The 13494-nt window shown below is 43.3% G+C and overlaps 1 protein-coding gene across 1 annotated transcript in view; it reads right to left on the bottom strand.

Annotated features, from left to right (window-relative positions):
* LOC132424441 (caspase recruitment domain-containing protein 8) overlaps nucleotides 1-13494 on the bottom strand; it is a 37445-nt gene that overhangs the window by 5492 nt on the left and 18459 nt on the right. The window contains exons 5-15 of the mRNA XM_060010160.1: nucleotides 13426-13467; nucleotides 13064-13093; nucleotides 9413-9457; nucleotides 8796-8842; nucleotides 8650-8699; nucleotides 8159-8376; nucleotides 7795-8045; nucleotides 5327-5461; nucleotides 2519-2657; nucleotides 1168-1221; nucleotides 829-909 (exon numbers count right to left, since the gene is read on the bottom strand). Of these exons, the coding sequence (XP_059866143.1) occupies nucleotides 829-909; nucleotides 1168-1221; nucleotides 2519-2657; nucleotides 5327-5461; nucleotides 7795-8045; nucleotides 8159-8376; nucleotides 8650-8699; nucleotides 8796-8842; nucleotides 9413-9457; nucleotides 13064-13093; nucleotides 13426-13467 (1092 nt within the window). The remainder of the gene's footprint in view (nucleotides 1-828; nucleotides 910-1167; nucleotides 1222-2518; nucleotides 2658-5326; nucleotides 5462-7794; nucleotides 8046-8158; nucleotides 8377-8649; nucleotides 8700-8795; nucleotides 8843-9412; nucleotides 9458-13063; nucleotides 13094-13425; nucleotides 13468-13494) is intronic.

Raw genomic sequence — 13494 nt, 5'->3', positions numbered from 1 at the left:
ATGTCATCCTCACAACCTCCTGCTCTAGCATGTGAAGAATAGCTTATTTTAATCTTTACAGAGTTTATCTGCTTTTAGAGATTCGTACCTTCTTACAGTGGTAGAATAAAAGGTATTTTGATGAAAGGGTTAATCTGGGGAGTTACATGAGGCCCCCAAAGCCTTGAGATCTTGTCTCATATAATTGGAGTCTGGGTATTTTCACTTAAATTTGTGAATTCTGGCTGGACTTGAATTTTGAGGTACATACTCCATCTTCTGGCTCCTTGGAGTATTGTTTTTAAATGTTTAAATCTCTACTGTATTTTCACAACTTATCAAGCCTTGGTCTCTGCCATTTAATTGGAAGAAATTAAGTTGACCTTTGTCTCCAATAACTGAGCTGGCGGCTCCTTCCCCCAAAAGTCGCTAATAACTTTGAGGCCAGTGAATGCACACATGGACATTCACTATTTACTCCTTCAATGAATATTCACTGTCTTCTACATAAAAGGCTGCAGGCTCAGCGTTATGGGAAAATGCACAGACGGACAGGCCACGGCCCCTGTCCCTACGGGCTGCAGGAGCTTCCCCTGGCCCTCCATTCTACTTTCACCGAGGGACGGGGAGGAGTGCGCAGTCAAGCTGGAAAAGTAAGCTGGGGCAGACCAAGAAGGACCCTTGTCCAGCCCTAAGGAGCTGGGACACAGGGGGAAAGCATCTGGGAGGGCACGCACACCTAGAAGGTGGCTCCAGGAGGACTGACCCAAAAAGCACATGTGTTGCATGAAAGTCAATGGGGGAGACGAGGGAAAACGACTCATAGCCACGGATGACGTTTTTACAAACCTGAAGTGCCAATCTGCTTCATTCTTTTATCATAGACCACCTCATCGGGTAAGCTGCTACTCATCTTTCGCCGCCTATTACCTTTAAAAAACAACAACAACAAAACATTGGCTTTCCCTTAGGGTCCTTATTATCTACCCGTCTTCAAACTAGAGTTCTTTTTAAAGAAATCATCATTGAGATAGAAACAAATTGAAAATGGATTCAAAGGTCGTTCCGATGATTAAGAGTTATGGAACACTGAACAGATCCTTAACGTTACCGTATTTGCACAGCAGAATTAAAATTCTAGTGGATGGAAGGTATAGACGAGTTTAACATCCAGTGACGAGCACTTACCACTTGTGCTGCTTTTCGAAATGTTCGGGTTCTGATCATGCTGAACCCAGTCACCTGTTAAATTACAATAAGCAGCAATTGGAAAAAATGGTTTTGAAACTGGCAGTAAAGCAATCGATTTATGAAAGCACCTGAAACCCCAGGGTCTCGGCAACCTCTCTCAAGTTCAAATATGAGTTTGGGGTTTTAACTTAGTATGTATGCAAATGCACTGGGCTTGAACTCTTGAGATAAATAACAAGTACTCCTTCCGACATGTCTTGCGGGACAAGTGTTTCCCAGACTTCAGTCATCCGCACACCACTGTCGTGATATCTGCCATACCCATCTGCCAGGTGAAATGTCATTCGCTCCGTATTTCTTTAAATCTACAACTACCGTAAATAGAACAGTGGCATCATGTGCCATATGGAGACGGAAGCCATAAAAATAAACATCGTTAAATTTTAAGTGTATTTGTATGTACTCCACGTAAAAGAATCTCATAGATGTATTATCATTCTGTACTTGAGGGGTTCTTTCTGGACACTTCACCTGTGATTCGACACCACCTGCCCCATGTGAAATTCAGCCCCTGCTCTAACCGATGCCTACGCGTCAGGCAGGCCTTCCGCAGGTTCCTTTAGTGAAGATGTCTAATAGTGATGGGCAATTTCAGTTCATTGTTAGCTTAGGCCGCCAAAATAATGGAGACCAGAACCATCTTACAATACAGAATATTATTAAGTAAGTTTAAAAAAAGAAGTCTTAAAAAGTGGCCTTTAAAATTGCCAAGAGGCTTAGTCTAGAAGAACATCTGTCATTCAGGCTGCTACACGTTAAATACCTTTATTCTTGTGGCATTTGCTGTGGTTAAAAAATAACATCTTTCAGGTTCATTTATTTGAGCATATTAATGAATACCGAGCAAAAATACTACAATCCCCAATACACAGTCCCAACTAGGACTCTTCCCAGCTAAGTAACTGTAGTTTGGATAAAAGGGCCTGTTTCAAACTGGCTAACTTAAGGGTATAATATTGAGAACAGGAGTCACACCTATAGAAAAGCTTCCTGCTTAAACTAGCACAGAATTCCAAACTGATTAGACTGGGTTTCGTTTCTGGAGTATAAAGACATGAGAGCAAATATGGACTCTGTGCACCCACGGACTCTGGGGATTTGGACGGTGGGTGCCTGAGAAGGAGAGCCGGCACTTCTGCCCAGGAGCTGGGGCCTCTGTTTCTCTTAATCGAACGTTTTAATATTACAGTGATGGGACAGACAACTACTCTATTTGCTTTTCCACCCAGGCCACCTGCCCCGCCTCAACCCCCAAACAGAGTTTTAATTCAAGATACAAAACACTCACACTCTCTCAGTTTTGCTTTCCATACAATTTCCTCGGAATCCATTTCAACCAAAAGTAATTTAAACTCCACTGGTTGCTCCAAATACACTTCACTATAACTTTTCAATTTTAAAAGTGAACCATCCACAAATTCAATTTCCTTTAAAAAAACAAACAAACGTGATTTTCTGAAATTTAAAAGTTGCATTAATTAACAACATAAGATGTCAGATAAGGAATAATGGCAATGAGAAGGGTTAGTGCTTGAATGCTCACTGAAATTTTGACCTTGGAAATCCCACTCCTTAATCATACATCCTCTCACTCTCCTGCTTCTAATCCCTCCTTACTCTTACTCCAAAATGCTTTTCTATCTCATTGAAGCTTCTAGTCCCGTGGCCCTAGTTTTCTAAAGTGTAACTTTTCAGCCTTTCCTGATTTCAACGTTTCATCTTTCCCAAATGGCACCTGTGCTCACCCATCAGCCACCCTATCCTAGGTGCTTTTAAACTCCTCACCATCTTTTTCCTAGATCGTTCTCCAATCTGCAGTTGATTCCACGTTTATAGAACTACGTGCAGTGTTTTGTCCACGTGTCCTCATTGAACACCGCCGTCCCCCAACAAATCCTCGTATCGCTATTTTATGGATAAAGAATCCCAGAGAAGCGTATGAACTTGCCCAGGTCCACACCTAGGAAGTGGCGGAATTGGAATTTGAATCCACACCTCGTGACTCCAGAGTGTGAGCTCTTAACCACTACACAGACTGCCTCCTGCCTTCCACCTCCTCTGCTGCTCTCCAGGCTGGCTAGCAAGGCTGGCGGGAGAAATACATCTTTTAAAAACTATCAGTGACCTGCCCTGGGCATCACCATCACAAACCAATGGTCTTAACCTGTCCCCCACCCTTTCCGTTCCAAGTCACTAGTATTATCTTCACAACCTTCTAAGGGTCAGTCACCAGGGCCTACAAAGCTGAGACAGCGCCCTCTCCTGACCCTACTCCTCCTAAATCCCTCCACGTTCAGCTTCTCCAGAACTATCCTGGGGCCTCCAGCCCAACTGCACATCCCCGCCCCCTCACTTAGACACCAGCGGCCCCTCTTCCGGGAGAGCTTCGGAAAGCTCATCTCTTCCGGGGAATCCCTCACCCTTCAAACCCAGAACAAACATCACCCATGTGAAAAGCATTCCTGGAGACCCACTGCACTTCGTACCCATCTCTATAGTAACACATTATGTTAAAATTATTTCTTTTCATGAATGGAGTATTTCTCTCACTTTGAGGGAAAAGACTGTGACTTATTTGTTTTTTAATTCTTAGCTCTTATCTCAAGCTGACTGGTAATAGGCACTTCTGATCAATGTCAGTTAAGCAAATCATTAACCGTCTAAAACTAATAAGAACACCTTATATTTACACAGTTTGATAACTTTCAGAATGCTTCCAAACCATTACTTGGTATGATCCTTACAGCAATCCTGGGAGATTATCCCCATTTTATTGGCCAGAAATGTGGTTAACAGAACGTAGACTATTTAAAGCCCTCCAGCTATCAACATCTTTTGTAAGAATGAACTCCTGGGACCCCCTCAGTGTCTTGCTGGGCACGTCCATCCATTGAACATGTATTATTCCCTCTCCTAGTGGTTCTTAAGCGTGGCAGCACATTATAGTCACCTTGGGAGCTTTAATAAGCCCAATGCCCAGGCCATTCCCAGACCAATTAAGTCAGCATCTCTGGAGGTGGGACCCAGGCCACGGAATGTTTTTAAAGCTCCTCAGGGAATTGCACTATGCAGCAAAGGCCAAGAATCACTGCTCTAAGCACACCCTTCTAATTTAATGCCACTTCCCAGACAAGGTTGCAGTTTGCTCCTCGTGACTGTTTTGATGTACCATCTGCCAGGGCCTGATCAGCTTAGAAGGGCTGAGAATCAGCCTCTCAGATCCCAGTGCGGGGACAGTGGCTTGAGAGGCCAAGGGCAGTCGGGGCCCTGGGCGAGCCCTCCAACGCCCAGGTGTGTGCAGATCGCCCACCTGCTTTGCACATTAGTTTCCTCAGCCATGTTGTTGTAAGGCTCAAATGGTTCAAAGGGTGTGGAGAGACGCTTTGAAACTGGAAAGGAAGGAAGGTTATAGAAGACTGTCTGACCAACCTGACTGCTTCTACAGGGCACGAGGCCCCTAATAATATAATAAAACAGTACAACATGGACCACTGCCATTAGCTCTCTTGGCTCACATTTTAATTTAATGGAATCAAAACATGTTTTCAACTTTTCATAAACTGTAAAACAAACAAACAAACAAAAGGAGGTATACAAAAGGAATTTCCATGCAGACATGCAGACTAGAGAAGCTGTGGCATATGCTCAGAGCACATAATGAAAATAAGTTTTAAAAATAAACTAAGTCATTTCCGAGAAACCAAGACCACTTACAAATGTCACTGTGTGTACAGTGAATAGTTCAAATCTAACAACAATTTGTCCTCATAACTATTTTTCAAATGCCTTCCAGTAAGAAAAGCCCAATATCCCTTGCGAACATTGTTTGAAGAATTTAATTTAAAATGCAAGAACATTTAAAACCTTTTTAAAGGGAAAGAGATTGGATAGTCTATTTTTCCAATGACTGCAGATAAATCCTGAAATTCAACTGCATTTTTGGAATAAACAATAAGTTTAGCAAAACAATTGCCTTCTTAGAAACTGGGAAATAAAAAAGGAAAACAAAATGCATTATTTTGAATATCTTCAAAACACCATATCTAAGAAATATACATCCTTGCTACTACTCCAAGGTGGTTTTTAAAATACCTACCTCGGGGGTGATTTCAGCTTCTGGATCACTGATCAGCCTGTACTTCTTCCCATTCTGCAACAACTTCTGGCAAACGGGAGGCTTGTCGATTTTCATGAATTTCTTAGAGGAGTGCTTTACAGACTTGGAAATATCCTGAAGGAGGAAATAGGTTTTGGTTTCGAAATCCATCAGCAACAACTGTCAGAGACCTAAGAGCCAGGCTGTGCATGTGCCAGCTGCATTATCTTCACTTCCTCCTACAGAACGACAGCGGGAGAGTAGCTTTCACAGTGCTCACAAGGGAAAAAAGGCACAGAGGCTGAGTCGCCTGTGATCTGCACTTCCGGCACCCAGATCGCCAAACATCTTCCTGCGAAAGCACTACAGCCAAAAGCAACACTTATACCCTGTGTGGCACCAAAAAATCTGCTTCTGAAGAATCTGAGAAAATTAAATTAGCACTAGCATTACACATCTGTATTACTAACTACATGCCCATCGTGTGAACAGAAAGCAACTTTTTTACTGTACATGGTTCCAGCCTACTCAGAGTTTGTTTCCATCCTTATTTTCACAACTATCCCTTTGACATGGCCCTAGGGGGGACACTGGCTTTACATGTAATGTAAATGCCCCCAAGAGGTTAATGTAACCTTTGGCCCAAGCTCCCTTGGTAAAGCAGCTGTACAGCCGAACATGAAATTTAGGTTTCCTGAGGCAGAGTTCAAGGAAATCTTTTCCTACGTAGGAAAAACATCAACTCAAGAAGAAAGGTGCAAAAATAAAACACCAGCCAGGAAGGACATCCTGCCTTATGCATGCCACACTCCCCATTGTTCTGGTGGCATCCTTCTCTACATTTGCTGATACAATCAGCTCCCTACCCCAGCTTCCCAGGAAGTGTGGAATAACGCTCTTTTAATTAATTGATTTTACTTTAAAAAAATATAAAGTTCATCAAATAATAGTACTTATTCCAAATCTAATGCTAATTATACATTTTTTTAACTTTTTATTTTATATTGGAGTATAGCCGATTAACAATGTTGTGATAGTTTCAGGTGCACAGCAAAGGGACTCAGCCATACATATACATGTATCCATTCTCCCTCAGACTCCCTCCCATCCAGGCTGCCACGTAACACTGAGCAGAGTGCCCTGTGCTATACTAATTATACTTTAGATGTGATTATTTTTATACCGTTTTAAAGACTATTTTCCCAACGGAAAGTATTATCTTTAAGGAGACTACAGGAAGCATATTCGACTTGCTTAGGAGGAAACTAAGAACCTATTACTTAATCAAGTTTTTATACTTTAATACATATTGCTAATTTAAATCAGTATAATATTTTAAAGCATGGAAATATTACAACCTAAAACCACTGGGAGTAGGTAGTTTGATATAAATTCTATAACTCAAATTATAACTCATAAATTAGTACACTTTATTATAGCTCTAATGCTTATTTTTTTCCAATTCTGTTAAACCCTAATTTTGAATCTGAAAGTATAATTTTGAGTCACTGCTTTATCTGCTATATTTCAGTGCTCCATCCGCCTCTAAGTCGTTATAACTGTATTGACAGTGAGTCAGCCTACGAAAGGAGATTCAATTCTCTGTTATAGCTACAGTGCAGAAAATAGGCTAAACATCATGGCCTTATTCTGTGTTCTGGAAAACCGGTTCCATTATGAATATCCACACCCCTCCCCTCAGGCCATGCTACGCAATACTTGATGTCAACTTTTCTGTTAACCTCAAATATCAGACCAGTCTCCAGTGCTTCATGAACATTTGCTGCTACAAAACCCAGAATGTTGAACCCAAGGTCAATTTTTATCCAAAAAATTGCTCTGGAATGAGTTACCCTAAGAGATCCATCTTACTGACGGAGCTTTAGGCCAAGGAGAAACCTTCAGTCGCCCTACACTTGACCCAAAGACCTGAAACGGCTCCCCAGTGTATCCAGAGCAGGTGCTTCTCCAACTCTAACGTCCCAATCACCTGGGAATGTGGACCAGTGCAGGCTCTGAGTCTGCAGGTCTGGGTGGGGCTGAGACTTTGCATTTTAACGAACTCCCTGCTAATGTCAGCCAGCCACTGCTGGTCTCCATATCCCCTGGTCCCCTGGTCCCCAGACCACATGTCGAGCAGCAAGGAGTAGAGAACAGATGGCCTAGGCTGCCCACCAGGCAACCCTCTCCAAGGCCAGGCCTGCCTGTCTGTGCCATCCCCACCTCTGGAGCGCTATTTTCCTATCTCTTATCTTCACGACACTGTTTACATGTATAAACACCTGTACTCCATGGATCTGAGGACCTGGCACGCACCTAGGCACTGACCTGATGACCTCTGCGGGCGAGCACCAAATCAGACCCGCTGTGGGTGACGCTTAAATCAACAGGGACGGGACCCACCCAGATGTCATGTAAAGCCTGAACACAGAGTATTCAACACTTAGTATTCACTTTCATTGATTTACCTTGATGAAGGACTCATTATTGGTTGCTATGTACACTCGAAAAGACAAGGACGGGTTATGGTCGATGGCTTTGTACAGGATCACAGCCCCGTGGTGGAATACTGTTTCTTCGCTTTGAATAACGGGTCCCACAGGAGAAAGAGAGCTCACGTGCCATTTGACATGGGTTGCAGAATGGTCCACAGTATATTCTAACGAGGCCCCAGTACTTTTAACATGTAAGACTTTGAACGTCATGTTGGCATCGCAGTCTGTTAACACATGAAGGTGAATCAGTATTCCAGGTATTGTACGGGTTGCACACATACTCCCACACATGTGCACACGCACACACCAACTAAACTTTCAGCAAACGAGTACTTACGACCCAAGCAGAGGGAATGTGGAAAATGAATGGAGGTAAGGCAGGTTGGGTCACATTTAACATCAAACAAGGGTCCACCGACAACCCAGGGCTTCACAACCAGGTCCGCGTATTTGCTCCAGGACAGGACGCAATACTTGATGTCAACTTTTCTGTTAACCTCAAATATCAGACCAGTCTCCATGCACTGGTAAGTTCCCTCTGTGTCCACCTTCAGTCTGCATTGGATAGATAAGAACACCTGTTTGGTTAGGAGAAGACCTCTGAAAATTATTTTTTTTCAATTCATTTTTTGTTTTTAATTTCACTCAAAAGCACTAAGGGAACGCTATAACATTTTGAAGCAGCACCATTATCAAAGAAAACAATCCAAGTAATTACATAAAATGTGTAAAGTTAGTTATGCTTTTTGTGTTTCCCCTACTTGGGGTTATAATTATGTAGAAAGTTAAATTACTGAAGATATGTCTTCTGCATTCACAATTACTTACAAAAACTGTCCCCGGGAAAGGAGCCTGGGGGTCACTAGTTCATTGTGTTTCTGGAGGAAAAGCACATATATAACCTGTAAGTAAATGCTGTTTTCTTAAATAAAGCAAATTAAAGAATCATCCCTTCATAATTAAAAGATACTTACATTTTCAGCATTACAGTGTTCACAGTGAGATTGGATTTCATTAAATTCTAAATGACAGAGAAAAAGTTTTGCTTATAGGAATGTGACCGGCATTTTCAGACAGTAATTGTTTTAATAAATATATAAGATATGACCAGATTACAAAATTCAAAGGTACAGGTCCCTCAGCAATAATGCGACTGTTTTGGAAAACATCAGTTCACACCTGAATTAAAATGATCTGTGGGCAATTCTTTACCCTCCCATTCTTCAACTGTAAAAGATATGGTCACACATGTATTGGCGTAAGTCAGTCACAGCGTAAATCACTCAAACCCCCATCTCCAGCGTCACAACCAACAGGAGCTTTAAACATACATTCAACATCTCCGCGAGTGGATTCAGTGCCACATGAGGCATCATGCTTGTGAGTCCCGCTGTAGGTCTAAAGGCATGAAAACGAGCTTGAAAGCGACTCTTAAGTTTCCATGCACCCCGTTTTGGCACATTAAGTCTTTAGCTGATCTTCTGGCACAGAAGCAACAGCTCTCTCAGAATCCTCCTCTCACACCACATGCACAGGGAGAACGGGATGAATTAGAGAAAACGAGAGGGCAAGGGCACTGCCTTGCTCTTACCCTGATTAGACGCTTCCTCGGTGGAAGATTCTCTTAGCTCCCCATCTGTGGAGACAAGAAGGGACCGAGGCACAGGTGGTCATGAACGAGCTCTTCACTAGTTACTCCTCACCTAGGCCAGCGTCTCGGCTGGACAGCCGCGGCCCCCAGTGAAGAGCCCTTCACGGTGGCCAGGAGTCGGGAACTAAGCTGGAGTCATTATCCCCAAGGTAGGGCTTGACTGGCATCAGCCCTTCAGGCTAGTACAGAGTTCGAGATAAGCTTGGAAGTAAGAGAGGAGTTGACGTCTGATTTTAGGCATACTTAAACTGGAACTGTCTTGGAAGCGTCTCCGATTTAGCATGTAGACTCCTTCCATTGGCTCCCCACTACTTTCAGCTTCTATCAGCCTCCCCACGCTTACTGCCCTCCGGTCACTCCGTGCCACTCTCCACACCAAAGTACGCTCCTGCCTCAGGGCCTTTGCACTTACTGTCTCCTAGAACAAATATTCACGCTGCTCACTCCATTACATCCTTGCAGTCTCTGTTCAAATGTCGCCTTATCAGAGAGGCTTTCTTGATGCCCCCACCTCGACCAAAGCAGGGCCTGCCTGACACCTCTCTTCCCCCTTCATTTTCTTCAGGGCACTGCCTGCCACCTTGCACACTATACAGTTCAGTGTTTCTGCTTCCTGTCTCTCTCCCCACTAGAATGTAAGCCTCATGAGGACTGTAACCCCAGGGCCTAGTAAGTGCTCACATTCTGATTGACTAGAATTCCAGAATACAAAAATGTATTATGAAAGGGAAGAGTGGTGAATTTTCCTATTATCTACACTGGCCACTAGTTGCATGAGCTTGGGCACTCTAGTTATGTACTAAATCTCTCTGTCCATTACTCTCCTCATCTGTTAAATGAGGATTAACATAATACCACCCCCAGAAAGATAGAAAATAAAATTACAGGTAGGTATTACACCTGGCACTCGGCAAGCACTCAGTGAGCGCTAGCTAACTGTTATTAACTATTATTTTGCTAGGGCAATGGGTGGAACTCATTAAAAAATTAAAGAATTCTAAAGTAGACAATAACTCTTCACTTGGGGTAAGACCTAATATGTTGAATGCTTGGTTTTATAGTTTAAAGATCTGAACAAGCTTTGGAAGGGTGAGCCCACGGGTAAGACAGGCATCTTCACCACATGTGGAAGGTCCTAGGCCACCACCAACGCCCAGAAGGTGTGGACTCTCCCCAGGATGCTTCTCCAGCCCTGGCCACACAAGCTGCTTGCTATCAGGGCATTCATTATACAGGAACCAGGAGTTGCAAGACAGAACCAGCTTTAAGAAACAGCATTAAGATGAAATAGAGGGGTGGGATAGGGAGGGTGGGAGGGAGGGAGACGCAAGAGGGAAGAGATATGGGAACATATGTATGTGTGTGGCTGATTCACTTTGTTGTGGAGCGGAAGCTAACACACCATTGTGGAGTAGTTGTACCCCAATAAAGATGTTAAAAAAAAAAAAAAAAAAAGATGAAATAGAAACTAGAGACTAAAAGTATTCAGAATTCTGGACTCAGAATACTATAGATCCAAAGGTTCTTAAATACTGACCTAAGTCCTGCACCACAAAATTCTTCAATCATATTTCCACAGCCACTATCCTAAAAAGCATCATAAAATTCTAAATTATTTAGCGGCTATCATCTATACCCGGGATCCCCGGGTATAGGAACCAGGCCTCACAGCAGGAGGTGAGTGGCGGGCGAGCGAGTGAAGCTTCCTCTGGGGCTCCCCATCACCGTCCCCATCACTTGCATTACCGCCTGAGCCATATCCACACCCCCCTGACCCGGGTCCATGGAAAAACCGTCTTCCATGAAACTGGTCCCTGGTGCCAAAAAGGTTGGGGACTGCTGATCTACACTGCATTTCATCCACATCCCATGTTTTTGTTTCTACCTATCTGCCTTGGGAGCAGAGAAAAGAAAAGAGGTTAGAGAATCCTAACCACCCAGCAAACTGAGTCTTCCACCAGGTCCTCCCAGCCAAAGCAGAGAAATTGATGCAATTCTCTCCAACACATAAACCACAGCTTCTCTTTAATCCACACGACACAGGTGACCTCAGAGCTCATGCCTATGAGTGGAAGGCATATCCGATCGTGAGGATGATGGGTGGCCTGCATCACCAGCCAGCCCACAGAAAAGTAAGCATCCCAGGGCAGCCTGCCAGGTCCTTCCACCTGACCTGAGAATGGAGGTGAATGGGGTGGGGGGAGTCTCTTTGATTTCTCCCCCCAGGGTGGAGGATAAAAGGTCTTTTAACAAAGAGAATAAACTTGGGGGAGGGCAGGGCCCAGTGGATAGCCTCGGGGCTCCAGAGACAAGCATCTTCAGCCCACCCACTTTCAGTGCCAGAGACATCCAGGAGTCTAATTTGGCCAAGGGCCAGGTCCAGCAGCTCCCTGACCCACACAGGCCCTGTCTGACTGCACTGACCGTGCCCTCCCACCCAAACATCAGCCTATCTCGAGCCTCTCTGACTCAAATGTCTTCCACCTGGTTGCCACCCTGGTGAGAACCCGGTCCAGGCCTGGCTTCCAGGACCCTGAGGGCCCTGCCTCTGGACTCTGTGTCCCTGTGGCCATTTACTCAATTATTAACCAGGGACAACAAAGACCGGATCCCAATACACAGCTTTCTGACTTCATTTCTACCCTAATCCAATCTACTGGAGGCTAGACTTCTGACTGCATTTTGCAGGATGAAATAGTCCTTATAATGTATAAAGGGGATTGGAAGTAGGAGGGCTGGTACACATTCTTTCTTTATGGGTATCAGAATGTGACAGCCACTCCACGAGTGTGATACAGAAATAATTACAGGTTCTTATCAATACATAACGTGATTGCAAGGAGCTTACAATTATCTTCATGGGTTCTCCACTGGGAAACCGCAGAGAGAATTAGATTAAAGACAGAAGGACTTCTGAGTGAAGAGACTTCATTAATTTAAAAATATTACAAAGGAGCCCTCTGACTGCCATGTTATAGTATTTGTGTTCATAAGCAGATTATATTCTAAGAACTGGGGGGAAAAAAATCCTGCAGTAAAATAAAATCAGTTAGAATATAAGCTTAGTCATGCAACATTTTTTTCCTAAGTCTTTCACAAAACTTTAGATCAAAACCAAATTTTATATTTAGAATCTACGTCTTTACAGTGGTTTCATACCCAAGTTGTTCACAAACAGCCAGAAGAGCAAGCCAGAAACTTTAAACCACAAATGTACAACATTTTCAGCAGCAAACAGTTTACTCTGTGATAAACTGTGGGCGGCGACCACCTCGGAAGGAAGCCAAGGCCACTGCGGCGACAATGCAGATTTCAGCCAGTCCCTCAATCTCTTCTCCTTTGGGAACCGTGAGGGCAGAACCACACATGCAGCGTCTTGGCATCAATGCAGACCAGGAACACATCCTTTGTATTCCAAGTCTACTGAGCTCAAATTTTCAAAATGCTTATTCGTTTCCCAATGTTGAACCCAATTTTACACAGGAAAAGATCACGAACAAGCAATTTGCAACTTAAAAATCTCAAAGCCTATCCGTCTTTCTTCCTTTCAACAACAAGAAAGAAAGTCAGAGGAAGGAAGGATATACTCACTTGTTTTTTCTGGTTTTGGCGTCTCATTATCTACAAAAAAAAAAAAAAGGTCTAAATCAGATTCATACAACAACTAAGAAAAAACACAGGCTAACGGGAGAATAGGTAAAATGTTTGCCTCTCACCAATAGCAACCATTTCCTGTCTTTCTTTTTCAGCTCATCCTGTTTTGCCACTTTGCTTGCCAACTAGCAATTATTTACCATGTGAGCACTTTTTCAGTACTTCACAAAAAAGACACTAGTAATTATTATGTCCTCAAGCAATGTAAGTGATCTGGGCATTACTTTAAAATAAAAATAAAGGTGTCTATGTTTAACTAGAATTCTGTAATTAAAGAAACACATACACAGATAACTCACCAGATTCACTTTCAGAACTGCTCTCAGAACTGCTGTCCTCACCTTAAAAAAAGCATATGCCAGGAGAAG

The sequence above is a fragment of the Delphinus delphis genome, chromosome 4 (genome assembly GCF_949987515.2).
Source record: "Delphinus delphis chromosome 4, mDelDel1.2, whole genome shotgun sequence".
Lineage (NCBI taxonomy): Eukaryota > Metazoa > Chordata > Mammalia > Artiodactyla > Delphinidae > Delphinus > Delphinus delphis.
This window is presented reverse-complemented; position numbering and strand designations above follow the sequence as displayed.